Genomic DNA, 23,040 nt, shown 5'->3' with positions numbered 1-23,040 from the left:
GTGGAGATTGTGCCACTGTACTCTAGCCTGGGTGACAGAGTGAGACCCTGTCTCATTAACAAAAACAAAACAAACTCCTTCCCATAGTTTCAGGGGTCCCCAGGAGGGTTTTAACCAGAGGATTGACATTACAGAAAAAACGCTCTGAGCATTGAGAAATAACAACAACTAAGGTACATTTTAAATTAAAAAGTACATTGGGCTGGGCGTGGTGGCTCACATATATAATCCCAGCACTTTGGGAGGCTGAGGCAGGCGGATCACCTGAGATCGGGAGTTTGAGACCAGCCTGACCAACATGGAGAAACCCCGTCTCTACTAAAAATGCAGAATTAGCCGGACATGGTGGTACATCCTATAATCCCAACTACTAGGGAGATTGAGGAGGGAGAATCGCTTGAACCTGGGAAGAATAAGACTGAAAGTCTGCCTCAAAAAAAAAAAAAAGGTACATTGATTTTCCAGTTATCAAAGCAATGCATGCTCATTGTAGAAAATTTGGAAGTTAGAGAATAAAGAAGATACTAAGTGACCCTTAATTTCATCACCCAGAATAACCACTATTAATATTTTGGCATATTTGCCTCCGGTGTTTTTCTCTGCATTTAACTTTCATAGGGATTAAACTTGCTGATGTTTAAATGTATGTTGAGTATTTTTGTAGACAAAGCCTTGGTGTGGGGATTAGTGTGGGTGTTGAGAGCTGGTGCTGGTGTCAGACCACTCTGAGTTTGCATCCTGTCTTTGCCTTTAGTAGCTGTGATTTGGGCAAGTGCCTTCTCTTCTCAGAGTAGTAGCAATTTCCTTCACCATCTGTAAAATGTGATCAACAATGGGACCCATCCCAGAGTGTTTTAGAGATTAAATGATGTGATATATGCAAAATGCTTAGGACAGTGCCTGTTGCAGAGCTGTTACTCACCAGTAATAGATTACTACGTAAAGCTTTGTCTTTCTGACTCTTAGCAGCAATCTCTAGAAATGGGATTGATTGGTGGGTTCAAGGATATGAAAAGCCACAAGGTTGCTACAGTTTGCCAAAACTGAGTGGAAAATTTCAAGCAAGATCTCATGTCTCCAGCACCCACAGCTGTTCTCATTTGTCTCTATATTCTTCCAGGCCCTGTTTATGCAGAGCAGTTTTTAAGCATTGTAATTGCAATGCTTGCACCAGTTCCTTTAATGTTACATCATCAACATTTTCCTAAGCGGCTAAAGCTGTCATTGACAGCATTTGCCGTAATTCACTCAACCATGCTTTAATTGTTGACTATCTGGGCAGTCTAATTTTTCATTCATTCATTCATTCATTCATTCAATAAACAGTTCCAGAATGCCTACTCTCTGCCAGACACTGAACTAGGCACTGGGATATTGTGGTCAAAAAGAACAACACACTCCTTACTTCTGGCACCGAGACCCTGGCTGGCAAGACAGGCCATAACAAGTAAGCAAACAAGTAACACTCCAGCTGTAAACTATGGCGAGTGCTAGGAAGGAAAATGAGAGAACTCCCAGACAGAGCAACTTTATTTTCACATTTGTGTATTTTTTGGAAGTAATCCTAGTCCTGAAATCTAAACTGCTTTTGCTTCTCAGCAGACATGCTGAAGCTTTTCTTGGAGGAGTCCTCGTGTGGGTGTGGATTTTCCACTAACACATATTAGAATTTCCTGAGAAATCCAGGGTGCCGTGGTATTCAAAGACCTGAGAGTCGGGCTCAAGTGGGCCTTGTTTCCTTTCTTTTCTCCCTTTCTCCGAGGCTTGAGTTTCAACCGGTCCAGTCTGCTCTCTGCCCCCTTGAAGAAGTAGATGATTATCCTCTTCTTAAATCTTGCTTCACGTTTTCCTCATCTTCCCTCTCAGTACACGGCCTCCATGAGCCCTGGGAGTCTTTAAGCCAACGGGCAAAAGCATCCCCATCCCATGGACAAAGGCTTGATGGGTTAGGCTGTGCACACATTGGATTTCAATGCCCACAAGGTCCTTTACACGATTGTAGCAGCCCTATCCGTAGCTCTGCAACGAACACCCACCTAACTTTCTATTGACCTGATTCCTACTCCACCTCGAAGACTAGCTTATAGTTTCTCTCTTACCAGAAGCCTGGTCTGGTTTTCTAATTCACAGTAAATTCTCTATTCCTTAAGCTACTGGATGAATTTTATTTTTTACTCTTTGCCTCCTTGGCACTTAATCATATACTCCCTCATGGTACCTCCTGTTTTCCTCTCTTGCATCATTATTTCATCTGAAGAAATCTGGCTGAGACGGAGAGATCAGCGGTGTCTGTGCAGATGTATCATTTACAATCAATGCTGAAGGAGAAGTAGCCAGAGAGCTGAAGAAAGGCAGAGGGAAGGGCTTGTGCAAAGCCTCTGAGGCAGAAGAGGTCTTGGGACGTAAAGCCAAAGGAATATTTCTATATGGGATGGGCCTTACAGATTTGACATATGAGGCTGAAAATGGCTCGTTCATTAGTACAGCCATACTACTTTGTTCATATTGCTATGAACAAAGCAAGGGCCACTGTGTTCAAGACCCAAGAGACGGGGATGCAGAGATGAATTAGACAAGATTTGTTCTTGCCCAGACTAATGGTGGAGGCTGAGATGATTTCTAGACAGGGTGACAGACAGACCATGGTTGAGAGGTGTGGATGAGAATTATCGGTGTCAGTAGAAGAGTACAGAGAGTAATTGTTTCTGCCTGGGGCACTGAGAAAAGCTTGTCTGAGACACGGAGGCAGGGGAAGTCCAGACAGAAGGAACAGTGTATACAAAGCCATGGAGGCAGCAAGAAGGGGGTGATTTCAAAATTGTAATCAGGAAGGGCCTCTTAGGACAATCAGTATTCTTGGACTTTATCTGTAGATGGTGACAAACCAGGGGAGGTTTCTAAATAGGACAGTGGCAGTTCTGGTGTGGAGAATGGGTGGGTGTGTGGCAGAGACTGGAGGCGGGCTAACAGCAGAAGCCTGAATTGGGTTAGTGATGATAGAGATAGATGAGAGAGGAAAGAGGAGATTCTCTCTCTCTCTCTCTCTCTCTCTCTCTCCGCCCCCCCCACCCCTCTCTCTCTCAAAAGACAGAGTCTCACTCTGTTGCCTAGGCTGGAGTGCAGTGTTGTGATCTTGGTTCACTGCAACCTCTGCCTCCTGGGTTCATGAGTTTCATGCCTCAGTCTCCTGAGTAGCTGGGATTACAGGCACACGCCATCATGCCCAGCTAATTTTTTTTTTGTACTTTTAGTAGAGACGGGGTTTCACCGTATTAGCCAGGCCGGTCTCAAATTCCTGGCCTCAAGTGATCCTCCTGTCTCAGCCTCCCAGAGTGCTGGGATTACAGGCGTGGGACAACATGCCTGGGCCAGAGACTGAGATCTCAATATAAAACCTGTAAGATGTGGCGATGGACTGGCTTTAGGAGGCCAGGGAGAGGGTGAGACTTGGCAATTTTCACACCTGGATGACTGAATGAAGGGGAGGGCACTTGCTGAGATTAAGGGACACCAGGGGGAGGGACAGGATTTGGGGGGCAGGTTGGTGGAGAGAGATAGGGGGACAGTGAGGACTTTTACTAGTACCACGGACAGCTCCAAGAATTTCCAGAGGACTTGAAACAGACTGTTTCTTGCCTCAGCTGCCTTAGAATTAGGGGAGGAGCTAATTTAACACGCAGACTCCCAGGTCTGCACAGATGTATTTCATCAAAGTCTCTGGGGGTGGGGTCCAGCAGCCCACATTTTAAATAAACACCCCAGGTTGCTCCCATGCAAGTGGCCGGACGACCATACTTACAGAAACTCCGAAATAAAGTCACGGAGAGAACAGATGTGAGCGCCATCTGCTGCTAAAAAGGAGGTTTGGGCCTCTTGAGTTTATAACTTGGACATTTGAAGGCAGTTTATTCAGCAAGTGAAACCGCTGGACTAAAGCAAAGAAACAAGACACCTGGAGAGATGAGAGAGGAAGAGGGGCCGTGTTGACATCTTCTGTGTTTCTTTCACCCTGTAGTGCAGAGCGAGGCAGAGTTCCCCTGTGTGCGGTCATGGTCTCTGCCGTCAGTCTGGGGTGCTGCTACAGCTTCTCAACTCCATTTCCTAAAAAAACAAATGTGGCTCCCTCAGGTGGGAGGGAAGAGCTCTCTCCTTGGTTTGGCTTTAAAATAGATGGCAACCCCCAAACATTGAAAGCAGGGGCTCAAACAGGTATTCGCACACCAGTGTTAACCGACATTCTTCGCAATAGCCAAAAGGTGGAAACAACCTAAATGCCCATTGGCGGATGATTGGATAAAAACAAGGTGGTGTATGCACATGATGAAATACTATTCAGCCTTAAAAATGAGTCAAGTTCTGACTCATGCTATAACATGGAGGAACCTTGAGGACCTTATGCTAAGTGAAATAAGTCAGACACAAAAGACAAATACTGCATGATTCCACTTACATGAGGGGCAGGAGGACTCAAATTCATAGTCAGAAAGTAGAATGGTGGTTCCCAGGGACTAGGGGAGAAGGAAATCGGGAGTTACTGTTTCATAGACACCAAGTTTCAGTTGGGAAGATGAAAAAGTTCTGGAGACCCACAGTGGGGCTGGTTGCACTGCAATGTGAATGTACTGAATGCCACCTGAACATACACTAAAAATATTACAACGGCAAACTTTGTTATGTATATTTTACCACCACAAAAAAAGTGATAGAAGAAAAAGCAGTCAGGCTGGACGCAGTGGCTTGATCTTGTAATCTCAGCACTTTAGGAGGCTGAGGTGGGCAGATCATCTGATATCAGGAGTTCAAGATCAGTCTGGCCAACATGGTGAAACCCATCTCTACTAAAGTACAAAAATTAGGCGAGTGTGGTGGCGGACGCCTGCAATCCCAGCTACTTGGCAGGAGAATCTCCTGAGGCAGGAGAATCGCTTGAACCTGGGAGGAGGAAGCTGCAGTGAGCTGAGATCGCACCATTGCACCCCAGCCTGGGCGACAAGAATGAAACTCTGTCTCCACAACAAACAAACAAACCAAAAGTAAAGAAAAAAGGGCAATTAGGCTGGATACGGTGGTTCACGCCTATAGTCAATCCTAGCATTTTGGGAGGCTGAGGTGGGCAGACCATCTGAGGTCAGGAGTTCAAGACCAGCCTGGCCAACATGGTGAAATCCCGTCACTACTGAAAATACAAAAATTAGCCAGCGTGGTGGGAGGTGCCTGCAATCCCAGCTACTGGGGAGGCTGAGGCAGAGAATCACTTGAATCCGGGGAGGTGGAGGATGCAGCGAGCCGAGATGGCACCATTGCACCTCAGCGTGGGCGACAAGAACGAAATCCCATCTCAACAACAACAACAACAACAACAACAACAACAACAAGAAAAGAAAAATCAGGCTAGACGTGGTTGTTCACCCCTGTATTCCTAGCACTTTGGGAGGCCAAGGCGGGCGGATCACCCGAGGTCAGGAGTTTGAGAACGGCCTAGGAAACATGGCAAAACCACGTTTCTACGAAAAATACAAAAATTAGCCGGGCGTAGTGGTGGGTTCGTGTAGTCCCAGCTACTCGGGAGGTTGAGGTGGGAGGATCGCTTGACCTCGGCAAGTTGAGGCTGCTGCAGTGAGCCGAGATCGCGCCACTGCACTCCAGTCTGGGTGTCAGAGCGAGACCCTGTCAAAAAAAAAAAAAAAAGAAAAAAAGAAAAAAAAAGAAAAGAAAAATCGGTAATATCCTCAACTCGACTCGAGCAGGAGGAATCTGTAGGGGCTTCCCCATCCCATCGGGAGCTCCCTGAGAAAAGTGCCTCCCCTCTTTTCTGGGGGCGCTCAAAGGACCAGCAGAGGGTTTCTTCAGTGGAACACTCTCTGCTCCCCTAGGGCCTGGGCTGGTCACGTCCGCCGCACTGAGGAAGTTCCCATCGCGGGGCGCCTCCTCCGTCCTCTCGAGAGTTATCCCAGCGAGTGTGCTGGCAGGGACTGAGCCTCCTGCTTGCGGCTCCCCAGTTCCCTGGCTCAGGGCCCCACGCGCGCTCCATCTGCCCTCCCGCCTCTCCTCGCCACTCTTGAGTTCTGCGCCCGGGAGGTCCAGCGCCTCCGCGGGGTGGGCGGACCCTGGCGGCTCATTGCCCTCTTCCAACATGGCCGCCGCTGCCTCTGTGACAGGCAGGGTCACGTGGGCAGCCTCGCCTATGAGGTCGCTGGGGCTGGATCGACAATTGTCCCTTCCCGGATTCCGTCTCGAGGCGGCGACTGCGGCTGTCAACCCGAGCCTGAGCGATCATGGCAACGGGCTCGGGTGGGGAGCGCGTGGCAGCGGCGGCAGTTTGGTGGCGGGCCGGGGCGGCGGAGCGGCGGCGGCGGCGGCACTGGCACTGGCGCCGGCCCTGAGCGCCATGCGGCGGGGCAGCTCCGAGAGTGAACTGGCGGCCCGGTGGGAGGCGGAGGCGGTGGCTGCGGCCAAAGCAGCGGCCAAAGCTGAGGCCGAGGCCACAGCGGAGACGGCGGAGGAACAGGTCCGCGTGGACTCGGGCGCGGCCGGGGAGCCGGAGCGCAAGGCGGGGGAGGAGCAGCCCAGGGCGGCCCCGGCTCGGGCCCCGGCGCAGCCCAGCGCGGTTGAGGAGGGGGACGCCCGGGTCCCTCAGCGGCCGCCGCCCACGCTGCCCCCGTCCAAGCCGAAGCCGGCGCGGGGCCTCTGCCTGCACGGGAAGCCCCTGGGCAAGGGCCGAAGCTGCAAGCGGAGCTCGGGCCACCGTTCCGGCGAGAACGGCTACCAGCGGCCGGTCACCGTGGACAGCTCCAAGGCCAGGACCTCCCTGGATGCCCTGAAGATCAGCATCCGCCAGCTCAAGTGGAAGGAGGTGAGGCCCGGCTCGGCCGCGTGGGCACAGAGGGGAGGACAGGACGACCTCAGAGGTCCCCGCACGGCCCAGGCCAGGTCGGCGGGCGAGGGCTGAGCTCCTGCGGTGCACCACGCTCGGCCTGCTTGTCAGCCGCAAACCGCTCATCCTCCAAGGCCCACTCCCGAAGTCACTTCCTCTAAAAGAGCTTTCCAGACCCCTCCAAGTCAAGTTAGCTATCCCTCTTCTGGCTCCCCTGCAGCTTCTTGTCTGTCCCCAGCCATCAGCACTCGCCTCTGCTTGTTGTATATGTCTGTCTCCTCCAGCAGCTTGTAAGCCCCTGGGGCCCCGAACCTGCTCTCTCACTTCTTCATTAAAGTTATATTTGTTTAGCATTTGCTGTGTGACTCTGGGGCAGTGGAACAGTTTATGTTTTGGAGGCAGACAGGCCTAGGGTCTCACTTCACTCTGCTACTTAGCTGTGTGACCTTGAGCAAGTTGCTTCACCTCTTCAGCTTATTCCCTTCTCTGTAAAGTGAGGCCAATTATACTGATCTCATCATCTTGTTAGCATTAGAAGACTCACTGCTTAGTGTTTTATAGCACAAGTCTGCAATAAATGGTAACTTAGGTTACCACCCTCTCCTTTCTCTCTTCCTTAACCTCATCACCGTCACCACCACCGGGACAACCACTGTCATCATCATCTGTGTAGGCACTGTATTCTATATTCCAGGCTTGGCATACAGCGGGTGTCAGTAAGTGGTGAATCAAAAGGTGAATGAAGACATGAGTTATCATCCCTGAGCCCCTTTTAGACTGGCAGGGGGTGGGATGAAGCACCAGTGACTCTAGAGGTGTCTGTTGCAGTTGGCTGAGTGGATAAAGCCATTTGACTGTATTTGCAGCATATAGGGTATTGAATGCGCTTTCAGGAGTGTCAGGAGTTTGAGTCAGGATAGCTGAGTGTGGACACAGCCAGTGGGAACAGGGATCTGCTACAGGCAACAGAGAACTCAGGTACTTAGCCCTGTGCCTTGGCTATGGTAGATGCTTGGTGATGGTTTCATTAAGTTGGAACATACAGGAGATGGCTACAGAAAGGATCGATGTGGTCAGAGGGTTGATGTTCCAGTAGGAAAGAACGCATTTGGTTCAGAGGAAAGTCAAGGATCAGGCAGAACTGACTTCCAGGTGGATAGAGGTTAGCCACTGGGGAAGCCTGACTCCAGGTGTCTGGGCCCTCAGCCCTGAGGCTTGAGATTCAGAAGGGAACTTTCATGCTGGGGAAACTTGGGGAAAACAAGGGCCCACTCTCAGTTCTAAAGTATTTGGGTTTCTAGACAGGGTCCCAGGTCCAGGCCAGAGATATAAGGGCTAGAAAAGGTACAGCTGGACAACTTGTCAGTGTCGTGGTCCTAATGAAGTGAGAATCCAGCAGCTGAATCCAGGCTATGGAATCAGGCTAGGCAGATTGGCCCAAGTGGGGCCTCCACTTAGCTTAGCCCTGTGGGAGAGAGAGACACGAAGCAGGCCAGATCTTGTTTGCTAGTAGAGATGGGGCCAGACGGACTCATGCATCCCAGCCCAGGTTCATTCACTCATTCTGTAAATGTCTGCTATGGAGCTGCCAAGTTCAATGCTGGGCCCTGGGAATCAAACATGCTTAAGATGTGATCCTTGCCCCCAAGGATTTTATAGTTCAATAGGGAATAAAACATAAGTCAAGGAATAATTGCTGCTGCATCCTGAAATGCTCCCTTTTCAGTTATTTGTATGGCTTACTCCTGTCACTTCTTGAGATGATACCTTCCCATCAGTCTCCAACCCTTGGTCTTTTTTTTTTTTTTCCATAGTACTAAACTTCACATGGCATTATATTATATATTGTTTATTTATTGTCTGTTTCCCTCACTAGAATGTAAGCTCCGTGAGGGCAGGGGCTTTGTTTTGTTTATTGCTGTACCCGCAGGTGCTTGGCACGTAGAAGCTACTCAATAAATATTTGTTGAATGGATGAATACATTATGTGATAAGTGTTTCTATGTGAAAGTAGAAGTGCTGTGGGAGGTAGAGGAAGGGCACTCCAGGAAGGGCTTCTTGGAGGAGAACCCTCCAAGAACCCGGAGCTGAGTCCTGCGTGCTGAAAATGAACTGGCGTTATTTAGGGACCATGGACTTGATCCCTGGTTGCAGGAGTGATATGGGCAAAGCAGAGGGCCTTTCAGGACTTTGTATATAATTCAATATGGCTGGATCATAGCATGGGAGGTGGAATGGTGAGAGATGGGGCTGCAGAAATGAGCAGGGATCAGATCACATGTCACGTGATGGGATTTGGACCTGTTTGGGGGAGGAAGATTATGTGAGCCATTAACAATATTTTAGTGTTCTTCCATTTGCCAAGGCAAGTCAGTGAAACCCTTCAGGCCTCAGTTTGCTTGTCTGTAAAGTAGGGGTGGGCAGAGCTAGTTCCAGACTCTTTACTTCAGCAGCCACATGATGGTAATGTTGATCTACGTGAGACTCTTGCGCTGGTCAACCCTGGGCAGTAGGCAGTTTCCAGGGCACTACCTGTAACTGCTTCTTCCACCTCCGACCCTGCCTTTTTTTCCTGCTCAGAGAGCACATTGGCATATAAGTGGAGATGCCTGTTCTAGTGTATTTTAAAATATGATTTGCTGAGTGGTGGCTCATGCCTATAATTTCATGATTTGCTGAGTGGTGGCTCAGCAAATGATTGCTGAGTGGTGGCTCATGCCTATAATTTCAGCTACTTGGGAGGCTGAGGTGGGAGGATCACTTGAGTCCAGGAGATCAAGGATGCAGTGAGCTATGATTGTGCCACTGTACTCCAGCGTGGGTGACAGAGCAAGACCCTGTCTCAAAAAAAAAAAAAAAATTGAAAATTAAAATAACGTAATTCACTTGCAACAATAAGATTCTACTATTAGACTTGTGATTATTAATATTACCCTTCCTCATTAATGTATGAGGTCCTGAGGGCAGAGGTGGTATCTTACTTATGTCCCTAATGTACAGTACATTGTAGGTGCTCAATAAATATTTATCAAATGAATTATGGAATAGTTGCAACAGAGCTTATCTTGACACCCTGGAGTGTGGAGGTTAAAAAGTGCCAGAGCAGCTAAACTTTAAAGTTTCTTTCTGCTTTGAACTTTTATTTAAATTTTAAATTAAATTTAAGGTACTAGTATTCTTAGTACCTCCTACAAAGTTGACTGTGTGAAAAGTAACATATGTATATCTCTGGTACTAAGAAAGTGCAAACATGCGACCTCTCTCGGCCTGTCTTTCCCCATCTGTTAAGGGGGTGATATTGGATAAGATCATCTTGAACTCCCAAGCACTGATGTTCTAGGAGCAAGAACTTCTGAGGGCTGCGGTGGAACGGAGTGAGCAATGGTGTCTCTTGCATGTCATGCTGTGTGGCTGCAGGGTTGGGGAGTACCCAGGTGGCTGGCTTCGGTGGGAGTGGATGGGTAGCCCAGGTAAGAAATAAGATCGTGAACACCAACCAGTGTGAAAAAGCTGCGTCTCCTTTTATGTGTGCATAATGTGGAGCTCTATATCACTGTCTACTTTAACAGGGTAGGACTGAACCAGCATGTGAGTTCAGAAGTTTGCTCAGCTGCAGGGCATGCAATCTCCCTCCTTCCTTTTTTTTTTTTTTTTAGACAGGGTGTCGCTCTGTCAAGCAGGCTGGAGTGCAATGGCGCGATCTTGGCTAACTGCAACCTCTGCCTCCCAGGTTCGAGCAATTCTCCTGCCTCAGCCTCCTGAGTAGCTGAGATTACAGACATGCACCACCATGCCTGGCTGATTTTTGTATTTTTAGTAGAGATGGGATTTCACTGCGATGGCCAGGCTAGTCTTGAATTCCTGACCTCAAGTGATTTACCTGCCTCAGCCTCTCAAAGTGCTGGAATTACAGGCACGAGCCACCACCCCGGCCCCTTTTTCACTTTTCTTTATTCCACATATATTTAACAGCAACAAAAGCCACCATGATGATAAATCTTTATGTAGCTCTTACTCTGTTACAGGTGCTGTTTTAAGTGCTCTACATATATACAATTAGTTGACTCTCCCAACAACTCAGTACAGTAAGTGCCTTATTGTGTCCATTCTACAGATGAGAAAATGGAAGTACACAGAGGTTAACTTACCCGAGGCCACACAGCTAGTAAGGAACAGAGCTAGCATTTGAAATAGGCATTCCATTTGACATCAGGCTTCAATTCTGTGCTCTCTATTGGAAAACACTGGGCTGGCGGTCACAGATGTAGATGTGAACACAATACACTCCTTGCCCTCCAGGAGCTCCTGGTGTGGGAGGAGGAATAAATGCAAGCAGACAGTTACCGTTTGGTCTGGGAGGTGAGTGAGTCAAGGACGTTCCATACAGAGTAGGGACAGCAAGGCAGGCAGTATGGACCACGTGTTATATGCAAGGTGGGATGATGGCAGCGTAGGAAGCATGTAGAGGAGTGGAGAGCGATGAAGAAGGAGCCAGATCACAGAGCACGTTGAAGGCCATGCCAAGAAGCCTGCGCTTCTGACTGAGTTTGATCACAGATTGCTTGCCATATATAGACCCAGCCTCCCTTGCCCACTCGCCTTCAGTCCCAAGTGAACCATGCCAGCTCTCAGATGATTCAGTTTGCAGTCATACCCGTTCTGGTCAGGTCTAATTTAACTGTGTCCACAGTGTTAAATTTGTTTCTGAAGGGAAGAGTCACAGATGTGAGCTGTGCAAACTTGTAGACAAGACTGAAGTTATTGTCAAATAGCAAAATCATGTTTACAGAGTCACCACTGAAGTTGCTGCATGAGAGAAAGGCCTGGTGCCTGGTTCACAGCAGATGCTCAATGTTTATGGATTTGTATGGTCCTCTTCCCATCCTGTGAAGTCTCACCATCCTCCATGGATTCTTCTGCCATTTTCCTATCCTCATTAAAAAACACCTTAGAGGAGAGACACCGTGGAGAATAGATGCCGCTTTTATTGTGAGCTGCCCTCCCTGGAGATGTAGGTTGTGTATATGTGCACAGTGGTTCCATGGCCACCAGCTAATGTGAATGACGGCTCTGAGGGATTTCATAGAGGGACCTTTGTTGATGATAGTTTGAATAAGCCCCTGTCCTGAGATCTATTGCAGTATGAAGTCTTTGTTTCAGAGATTCCAAATCATGCATTGTTTCCTGAAATGTATCCAGCCTTTCTTTAGAACAAGTATACCCTTACTATACTGACCTATTTACAATGTGTATAATATTAGTTACTGTTTATTAAATATGGGTTATGTGCAAGGCATTGTACTAAGTATTTTATGCTCATGAAAAGTTGTATTGAGAAGCTGAAGCACGAGAATCACTTGAACCTGAGAGGCGGAGGTTGCAGTGAGCTGAGCTGGAGTCACTGCCCGTCTGCCGGGGCAACACAGTGAGACTCCATCTCAAAAAAATAATTGTATTGAGTATTTACTATGAATTATTTATGGAATCCTCACAACAACTTTCTGAAATAGACTGCATTATCATCTTCAACTTACAGATGAGGGAATTGAGGCTTAGCGAGAGGCCAGTACAGGGCCAGCCCATGGCCACACAGGTAACAAGTGGCAGAGCCATCTAGGGCTTGGGCTTGTAGCCAGTTTTCAGTCATACACCTCCTTCTTTGCTAATCCTTTGCTACACACCATTCTGCAAGAAGTTGTTCTATTACCATCACTATCATTATTATTATTATTATTATTATTATTTTTTTTTTTTTTGAGATGGAGTTTCGCTCTTGTTACCCAGGCTGGAGTGCAATGGCGCGATCTCGGCTCACCGCAACCTCCGCCTCCTGGGTTCAGGCAATTCTCCTGCCTCAGCCTCCTGAGTAGCTGGGATTACAGGCACGAGCCACCATGCCCAGCTAATTTTTTGTGTTTTTAGTAGAGACGGGGTTTCACCATGTTGACCAGGATGGTCTCGATCTCTCGACCTCGTGATCCACCCGCCTCGGCCTCCCAAAGTGCTGGGATTACAGGCTTGAGCCACTGCGCCCGGCTTGCATCATTATTATTCTTAAGTAGCAATAGAAGAAACTGAGGTGGGCACAGCAAGTAAATGAGAAAGCCAGGGTTCAAACAGTAGTCCTTTTCTGTTTCGAAGCCCACGTTTAAGGGTGTTTTATGATTCTCTACTTCTTAACCTTCCCATTCCTCATTTGACCCATAACTCGAGTGACATTGGAGTCAGTCAGAATCAGGAGAGCAATAATGCAAACAGGACTTAAAATAAAACACACTGAAATATATCCTGCCTGGCAGAGGAAGCATTTGGTGCCTGCGCCTTCCAAATTCTGTCTTGCTGCTGCCCACAGGGGAGATGCGATTCCTGTGCCATTTGACTACCTGGGCTGCCTTCCTCCTCTGTGGAATGTAAGCCGGCTATTTGAATCTTTTCGTCTTGGATTTCTTTTGGAAGAAGGCAGAGTATAAGATGAAATATTGAGTAGTCTAACCTTCCCTCCCTTTCTATTTTCAATGACGGCCATTGAGACTTACTTCCCATTTTTAAAAAATAGCACTATATTTAAAAAATATTATATACCCTACGCCATCAAATGTTCTCCTTCAACAGATATGTTATCTTAATGTCTAATCTATTGGAATTTTTCTGTTGCAAGTTATACTTGTCGTAACATAAAAATCACAATCCACTGTTATTTGAACAATACAACCTGGGTAATAGCTTCATGAATCTACACTAACTCCTTTAACAGTCCTTTAGAGACAATAAATTCAAGGAGCTCACATTCAAGTTCTATAACTCCTATAAATTAAAATCATCTCTGTGTGTTTTTAAGCAGGTGTGTAATTGTTAGGCTGTTTTCCGTGTCATAAAATGTACAGTTTACTGTGCCACAATTTTGCTAGTGTTTTGGATTCTGGTTTTGTATCAGTAGAAGTTTAAGGCAAAAATTCAATCATACATTTTATTTTTTATTTAAATCTATTCTTGAACATACTGTAAAAGTAATTGACCACAATTTAAGTGCTTCTTTCAAGGGGAAGTATTGTATCTTGTAGTTGGCATGGGCTTTGAAATCAGACAGGTGTAGGTTAAAATCCTTGCCTCTGATTGCTTGTGTGACTAAACTGTACTAAATACAGAACCTCTCTGAGACTCAGTTTCTTCCACTGTAGCAATAGGCTAGTGCTATCTCACAGAATTTTTGTAAGAGTAAATGAACGAATGTATGTAAATTGCCTTAACCCAATGCTTGGCACACTGTAGATATTCAGTTAGTGTCGAGTCCTTTCTTTCTATTGTGTAATTACAGGCATTGGTTAGCTGATCTATTTTTTTTTCTTAAACAGGGGGGAAATGTATTTTAAAATGTGGTCCGTATATGTAGCTTACTGGTTAATCAGTGCAGGTATGACCAGCTAATTTAACTCATTTAATAAATATTTTGAGATCTACTTTGTGCCAGGCCATATTTGGCATCTTGGGGATACAGCAGATGACACAGCTACACACAGATGGCTGCAGTGTAAGGGACAGTTGCATTCTGGGTGAATGTCAACTTGATGTAGTCTAGGTTTAAGATGTTAAAAATAACACTGATTTCATGGTTTTTTTCTTTTTAAATCAATTATACTTTTAAAGTTTCCTGAGTCTAGTTGAATGTTTTAAAGTCTCCATTCTGGACCTGGTGCCTATCTCACACTTTGTTTTTCGTCTGTTTGTGTTTTTGAGATGGAGTCTCCCTCTGTTGTTCAGGTTGGAGTACAGTGGTACAATCTTGGCTCACTGCAACCTCTGCCTCCGAGGTTTAAGCGATTCTCCTGTCTCAAAATGCCTTTTGAGTAGCTGGGACTACAAGTGCCTGTCACCATGCCTGGCTAATTTTTGTACTTTTAGTAGAAATGGAGTTTCACCATGTTGGCCAGGCTGGTCTTGAACTCATGACCTTAGATGATCTTTCTGCCTTGGCCTCCCAAAGTGCTGGGATTACAGGTGTGAGCCACCTTGCCCGGGCTGTCTCATACTTTGGTATATTAATTATGTACGTCACCACGGGAAACTCATTTTAACCATTTGAGTGACATCAGTATCTTGACTTTGGGTTTCATAGGGAAAACAGATGTTATTCTACATGAAAGTATTTACCACCTATGTGGAAAAGATACAAATTTCCTGAGTCACATAGTAGCTCTGTGCCCCTGGACAAGCTGCTTTACCTCATCTCTGAGACTGAGTATAAAATACTAGCGAGTCATTGTGAGGATGAAGTCAGAAAATTTTTTTTTTTTTTGTATTATACTTTATGTTCTGGAGTACATGTGCAGATCATGCAGGATTGTTGCATAGGTACATATATGGCAAGGTGATTTGCTGCCTTCATCCCCCCATCACCTATATCTGGTATTTCTCCCCTCATCCCTCCCAACCCTCCCCACCCCCAGCTGTCCCTCCCCTAGCCCCACTCAACTGACCGAAGTATGTGCTGCTCCCCTCCCTGTGTCCATGTGTTCTAATTGTTCAACACCCGCCTATGAGTGAGACAACATGTGGTGTTTGGTTTTCTGTTCTTGTGTCAGTTTGCTGAGAATGATGATTTCCAGATTCATCCATGTCCCTATGAAGGACACGAACTCATTGTTTTTTATGGCTGTGTAGTATTCCATGGTGTGTATGTGCCATATTTTCTTTATCCAGTCTATCATTGATGGATATTTGGGTTGGTTCCAGGTCTTTGCTATTGTAAACAGTGCTGCAATGAACATACGTGTGTATGTGTCTTTATATAAAGAACAATTTATAATTCTTTAGGTATATACTCAGTAATGGGATTACTGGGTCAAATGGAATTTCTATTTCTAGGTCCTTGAGGAATCACCACACTGTCTTCCAGAATGGTTGCACTAATTTGCACTCCCACCAACAGTGTAAAAGTGTTCCTATTTCTCCACATCCTCTGTGGCATCCGTTGTCTCCAGATTTTTTAAATGATCACCATTCTAACTGGTGTGAGATGATATCTCAATGTGGTGTTGATTTACATTTATCTAATGACCAGTGATGAGCATTTTTTCATATGTTTGTTGGCCTCATAGATGTCTTCTTTTGTAAAGTGTTCATATCCTTCACCCACTTTTGAATGGGTTTGTTTGTTTTTTTCTTATAAATCTGTTTTAGTTCTTTGTAGATTCTGGATATTAGCCCTTTGTAGATTCTGGATATTAGCCCTTTGTCAGATGAGTAGATTGCAAAATTTTTTGCCCATTCTGTTTTGTTGCTGGTTCACTCTAATGATTGTTTCCTTTGCTGTACAGAAGCTCTGGAGTTTAATTAGATCCCATTTGTCTATTTTGGCTTTTGTTGCCATTGCTTTTGGTGTTTTAGCAGTGAAGTCCTTGCCTATGCCTGTGTCCTGAATGGTTTTGCCTAGGTTTTCTTCTAGGGTTTTTATGGTGTTAGGTCTTATGTTTAGATCTTTAATCCATCTGGAGTTTATTTTAGTATAAGATGTTGGGAAGGGGTCCAGTTTCAGCTTTCTGCACATGACTAGTTAGTTTTCCCAACACCATATATTAAACAGGGAATCCTTTCCCCATTGCTTGTTTTTGTTAGGTTTGTCAAAGATCAGATGATTGTAGATGTGTGGTGTTGCTTCTGAGGCCTCTGTTCTGTTTCATTGGTCTATGTCTCTGTTTTGGTACCAGTACCATTCTGTTTTGATTACTGTGGGCTTGTAGTATAGTTTGAAGTCAGGCAGCATGATGCCTCTGGCTTTTCTCTTTTTGCTTAGGATTGTTTTGGCTATGCAGGCTTTCTTTTGGTTCCATATGAAGTTTGAAGTGCTTTTTTTCCAGTTCTGTGAAGAAAGTCATTGGTAGCTTGATGGGGATAGTGTTGAATCTATAAATTACTTTGGACAATATGGCCATTTTCACAATGTTGATTCTTCCCAACCATGAGCATGAGATGTTTTTCCATCTGTTTGTGTCCTCTCTTATTTCACTGAGCAGTGATTTGTAGTTCTCCTTGAAGAGATCTTTTACATCTCTTGTTAGTTGTATTCCTAGGTATTTTATTCTCTTTGTAGCAATTGTGACTGGGAGCTGTCTCTGTTATTGGTGTATAGAAATGCTTGTTATTTCTGCACATTGATTTTGTATCCTGAGACTTTGCTGAAGTTGCTTATCAGTTTCAGGAGTTTTTGGGCTGAGACGATGGGGTCTTCTAAATTTACAATCACGTCATTTGCAAATAGAGACAATTTGGCTTCCTCTTTTCCTAATTTAATACTCTTTATTTCTTTTTCTTTTCTGATTGGTCTGGCTAGAACTTCCAATACTGTATTGAATAGGAGTGGTGAGAGAGGGCATCCTTGTCTTGTGCCAGATTTCAAAGGGAATGCTTCCAGTTTTTTCCTGTTCAGTATGATATTGTCTGTGGGTTTGTCATAAATAGCTTTTATTATTTTGTGATACATTCCATTGATACCTAGTTTATTGAGAGTTTTTAGCATAAAGTGCTGTTGAATTTTGTCAAAGGCCTTCTCTGCATCTATTGAGATAATCATGTGGTTTTTGTCTTTGGTTCTGTTTATGTGATGGATTACATTTATAGACTTGCGAATTGTTGAACCAGCCTTGCGTCCCTGGGATGAAGCCTACTTGATCGTGATGAATAAGCTTTTTGATTTTCTGTTGCATTCTGTTTGCCAGTATTTTGTTGATGATTTTTGCATTGATGTTCATCATGGATGTTGGCCTGGAGTTTTCTTTTTTAGTTACATCTCTGCCCGGTTTTGGTATTAGGTTGATGTTGGACTCATAAAATGAGTTAGGTAGGATTCCCTCTTTTTGTATTGTTTGGAAGAGTTTTAGAAAGAATGGTATCAGCTCCTCTTTGTACATCTGGTAGAATTTGGCTGTAAACCCACCTGGACCTGGGCTTTTTTTGGTTGGTAGGCTAGTAATTGCTGCCTGCCCTTGTTATTGGTCTATTCAGAGTTTCAACTTCTTCCTGGTTTAGTCTTGGGAGAGTGCAAGTGTCCATGAATTTATCCATTTCTTCCAGGTTTACTGGTTTATGTGCATAGAGTTGTTTGTAGTAATCTCTGATGTTAGTTTGTATTTCTGTGGAGTCGCTGGTGATGTACCCTTTATTGTTTTTTATTGCATCTATTTGATTCTTCTCTCTTTTCTTTTTTATTAGTCTGGTTAGCAGTCTATCTATTTTGTTGATCTTTTCAAAAAACCAGCACCTGGATTTGATTTTTTGAAGGGTTTTTTTGTGTCTCTGTCTCCTTCAGTTTTGCTCTGATCTTAGTTATTTCTTGTCTTCTGCTAGCTTTTGAGTTTTTTTATCTTGTTCCTCTAACTCTTTCAATTTTGTTGATATACCCACTGTCCAACCAGACTCACAAAATGAACGTGGTACCTTGTTTGGAATTGTGGAGACCACTCAGCTCCTGCATCTCTCTCGTTGCGAGCTACTTTCTGGAGCTGCCTTTTATCTGGCCATCTTGGGAATCCTCCCACTGAAGTCAGAAAATCTTAAAAGTGCCTGGCACTTTAAGAATACATGTTGGTTTGGCTTTCCCTCTGGTGAGTCTCTATGATATCTTAATTAAATTTTGTCAACAGAAAAATGGATGGTATGAGCAGGCAGATGAGCTTGCCATCCTCTAATTAGCTTTGAACCCCTCCTTTCCTTGTGGTTGCTCTTCTGAAGCCAAGTCACGTCCCTCAGATTCCTTCACAGAGGTTATTGTTTTGCTGGAGAGAACGATTCAGCTTCCATATTCCAGGTGGACTTCCATCTCTGCTTCCTCCTCGTGTCAAGTTGCACCTTGCCAGCTGCTGCTGCTGCCGTTGGCGTGCGTGTTTGTTTCCCTGGGTGTTTCTGAACCATTATCTAGTAATTTTTATAAATGCTTTATACATCCTAGCAGGCACTTCTGGAGACTTCCTTCCCTCTCCCATATGCTTCTCTGTCATCTGAATAAAACCTTCACACCCTTAATGAAGTTGGAAGAACAGACAGTTTATCTCCTGTGTAGTCTTCTCTGGGTATCTTTTTGCTTTTCAAATAAGTTCCTCAGTGCATCTGCCTAGAACTCTGATGAAGGCCAGTTTTCCTATTTTATTCTTTATGCTCGTAAGGAGATTTTATTGCTCATTGTGTCAGAACTGTGGGTTATTGGAATTTTAAAAAGCAACAGTCGACCATTTTCTGGACGTCTTAGATTATGTGTAAATAACTTTGTTACAATTCCAGAAACAGTATGTGCTTATGAAAATTTATACAGTTCCCAAACATATAAAATAAAAACTAAAACAAAACCCCCACCCCACCACGCCCCCTTTCCCTCTTCCCCTGTACGTCACTTCTGAGCGGTGATACCAGAATCACAATTTGGTAAGTATTTTTCCAGGTTTTTTCTTTCTTTTCTTTTCTTTCTTTCTTTCTTCTTTTTCTGAGATGGAGTCTTGCTTTGTTGCCCATGCTGGAGTGTAGTAGTGCAATCTTGGCTCACTGTGACCTCTGCCTCCCTAGTTCAAGCAATTCTCATGCCTCAGCCTCCTAAATAGCTGGGATTACAGGTGTGGGCCACCATGCCTGGCTAATTTTTATATTTTTAGTAGAGACAGGGTTTCACCATGTTGGCCAGGCTGGTCTTGAACTCCTGACCTTGTGATCCACATGCCTGTTTCCCAAAGTACAGGGATTATAGGCATGAGCCACCGTGCCTGGCCCGTATTTTTTCTTATTCTTGTATATATCAGGTTGGCTAAATGTGCTATATTAACAACCACAAAATAGCAGTGGCTTAATACAACCAAAGTGTATTTCTTGCCCACGCTGTGCGTTCAATGGGGGTTGGTGGGATGGGGGAGTAGGGGTCTCTTATCATCTTGGTTATTGAGATCCTGGTTTCCCATTGTGACACCTGCTTCCAGGAGTCACTGAGGGAGGGAAAGGGCTTGTGGCTCTGAATTTGCACAGGTTTTTAAAACTTCTACCCAGAAGTGATGCATCACTTCAGCTCACATTTTATTTGCTGAAGAAAGTTACATGGCCATGGCTAACCTTAGAGGGATGGGGGATGTGCAGTCCCACCATGAGGGTGTAAAGAGGAGAATCAGGCTTTTGGGTAAACTGTGCTAATTACCACCATGATATAAATCACATGTAGAGATACAAATATATGCTATGTATAAATATAAATAGACATATATTTTATTTTTCTTTCTGGAGAGGGCCTCACTCTGTCGCCCAGGCTGGAGTGCAGTGCTGCGATCTTGGCTCACTGTAACCTCTGCCTCCTGGGCTCAAACCATCCTCCCATCTGAGCTCCCTTGCCCCCAGGGGTTGGGACTGCAGGTGCACGCCATGCCCAGCTAATTTTTTGTATATTTTTTGTAGAGACAGCATTGTGCCATGTTGCCTAAGCTAGTCTCCTAGGCTCAAGTGATTCTCCTGCCTTGTCCTCCCAAAGTGCTGGGATTACAGGTGTGAGCCACTGTACCCAGCAGATATTTCACTTTTTAAAATGCTGCAGTTATACCATGTATATAGTGTCTGGCAACTGCTTTTCTGGCAGTACCTCATGTACACCTTTTTCTGTTAGTACACATAGATTCATTTCATTTTAACAACCTAATAGTCCATTTTATGCATGTACCACAATTTACTGATGCATGTTGTTTCCATGTGTTTTCTTTGCTATAACAAAGAGTGGTGCAGTAAACATCACTCTTCAGACCTTTTTTTTTGAGATGGAGTCTTGCTCTGTCACCCAGGCTGGAGTGCAATGGCGCTATCTTGGCTCACTGCAACCTCTGCCTCCCAGGTTCAAGCGATTCTTGTGCCTCAGCCTCCAGAGTAGTTGGGATTACAGGTGCGTGCCACCATGCCTAGCTATTTTTTTTTTTTTTTGAAACAGAGTCTTGCTCTGTTACCAGGCTGGAGTGCAGTGGCACGATATCAGCTCACTGCATCCTTCGCCTCCTGGGTTCAAGCGATTCTCCCTGCCTCAGCCTCTCAAATAACTGGAACTATAGGTGCATGCCACCATGCCCAGCTAATTTTTGTATTTTTAGTAGAGATGGAGTTTCACCGAGTTGGCCAGGATAGCCTCAATCTCTTGACCTCCACCTGCCTTGGCCTCCTAAAGTCTTGGGATTACAGGCGTGAGCCACCGCGCGCAGCCTGCCTAGCTAATTTTTGTATTTTTAGTAGAGACAGGGTTTCACCATGTTGGCTAAGCTGGTCTTGAACTACTGACCTCAAGTGATCTGCCCCCCCTTGGCCTCCCAAAGTGCTGGAATTACAGGTGTGAGCCACTGCACCTGGCCTTTTCAGGCATTTTGAGTATGTGTTTGTGCAAATACTTCTGTGGGATAAATTCCTAGGAATGGTTGGGTCAAAGGGCATATGTACTTTATATTTTGATAGTTACTATCAAATTGCCCTCAGCAGGGTTTGAGACTGCCTGTCTTTGCATATCTGCTCCAATACTATATACTATTCATCTTGTGTATCTTTGCCAGGCTGACAGGTAAAAATGTGTTCTTTTAATTTACATTTCTCTGATTGTCAACAAGGTTGAACTTTTTGCATAAGTTAGTTCATTTGTCTTGCTTCATATGTGAAATGACTGAATGTATTCTTTGTTCTTTACATATTTTGGGTTGTTTTGTTCCTGTGATTTTTTTTTTTTTTTTTTGGTTTGGAAATATTATGGATGGTTACTTTTTATCTCATATACATTGTAAATATTTTCACCCTTGGTTATTTAAATGTCTACCAAATAATGATTTGCCTTGCATGATCTGCATTATAATTAAAAAATTTCTTCTTCTCATTCACTAAAACAAGTCCTTAATTACTTTTGACTTGTTAGCTTAAGAAGGCAGAAGATGCATATAATTCTACCTTCAGGTGCTATGAAATATCTAGCAAATTAAGAGGTTGTGTGGAAAGCCTTAGAGTTTTACATGTCCATGGAATTGGATATTTTATATGAAACTTTCACAGAGATTTACCTAACATGACTTTGACTTTGTGCAGTAAGTATGGTAGATTTCATTATTTCTATTGTACAGATGTCTCTGCATCTATAGATTTGGGTTTGACTCCCCACCACATATTAGTTCTGTCACATCATAGTACTTTGGGGGTTGTTCCATGTTAATTATATATGCATGATTATGTGTGATCATGTATGATATGTATGATTGTGATTAGTTCTGTCACATGGGGCATCATGGTACTTAGGGGGTTGTTCCATATTAATCATATACGTATGGCCATGGCTAACCTCAGAGCGATGAGGATGTGCAGTTTCACCATGAGGGTGTGAAGAAGAGAATCAAGTTATTCGGTAAACTGCTAATTACCACCACAATATAAATCATATGTAGAGATACAAATATATGCTGTATATAAATATAAATATACACATATTTTATTTTTCTAGAGAGGTCTCACTGTCGCAGAGGCTGGAGTGCAGTGGTGCGATCTTGGTCCACTGCAGCCCTCGCCTCCTGGGCTCAAACTATCCTCCTTCTGTACAACAGAAATAATGAAATGAAGGTCAGTATGCAATCAGCGTTTGTTTTCTTTCAACTCTTCTACCCTTCAGAGGTGGTAAGAGACACATAACTTAGAACTAGAGGCTGGCTCTTCTGGCTCGTAGGCCAGGTCTTGTTCTAGTGGACTGTACTGCTCCTCTGAAGAGAGTGTGAGCTCCTGACCCCTTAGAAGTAAGACCATCAGAAGTTAGTGTTTATGTAAGTCCTTCAGTGCAGGACTGGGCTTTGAGCCTGGATGTTAGTTTTGTTTAAAAAGCACATTTCTCACTTGTATAAATAATCTTTGTACATTGCTTAAAAATTTGGAAAAAAATACTTTTAAAATATTTATAGTCCTACCATTGAGATGCGATGACTGCTTTCACGTTGAAGCATTTCTTTCCAGTATTTCTTCTGGGCATATATATTTTTTGTTTTACAAAGCAGATACAATTTTATTATATCATTAACATTAATGTCCACATTATAATTTAAACATTTTTCCTTCCTATGCAACATTTTATCAGTGTCATTTTAATTGCTAAAAAATATTTCATTCGGTGGGAAGTATTTCATTAGTTATTTTTCTAGTATTAA

At 44.4% G+C, this 23,040-nt stretch overlaps 1 protein-coding gene across 3 annotated transcripts in view; it reads left to right on the top strand.

Annotated features, from left to right (window-relative positions):
- The first annotated feature begins 6,243 nt into the window (after positions 1–6,243).
- The window catches only part of TTLL11 (tubulin tyrosine ligase like 11), a 276,274-nt gene continuing 259,477 nt past the window's right edge, over positions 6,244–23,040 (top strand). For 2 of the 3 annotated variants that reach the window (XM_003925395.3, XM_074395287.1), the window contains exon 1: positions 6,244–6,853. In XM_003925395.3, the coding sequence (XP_003925444.2) occupies positions 6,389–6,853 (465 nt within the window). In that variant the 5' untranslated portion in view covers positions 6,244–6,388. The remainder of the gene's footprint in view (positions 6,854–23,040) is intronic. The other variant, XM_039475185.2, reaches the window with a different exon arrangement.

Source organism: Saimiri boliviensis, chromosome 2, assembly GCF_048565385.1.
Source record: "Saimiri boliviensis isolate mSaiBol1 chromosome 2, mSaiBol1.pri, whole genome shotgun sequence".
Lineage (NCBI taxonomy): Eukaryota > Metazoa > Chordata > Mammalia > Primates > Cebidae > Saimiri > Saimiri boliviensis.
The sequence above is the reverse complement of the archived record's forward strand: the minus strand, read 5'-3'. Positions and strand labels throughout refer to the sequence as shown.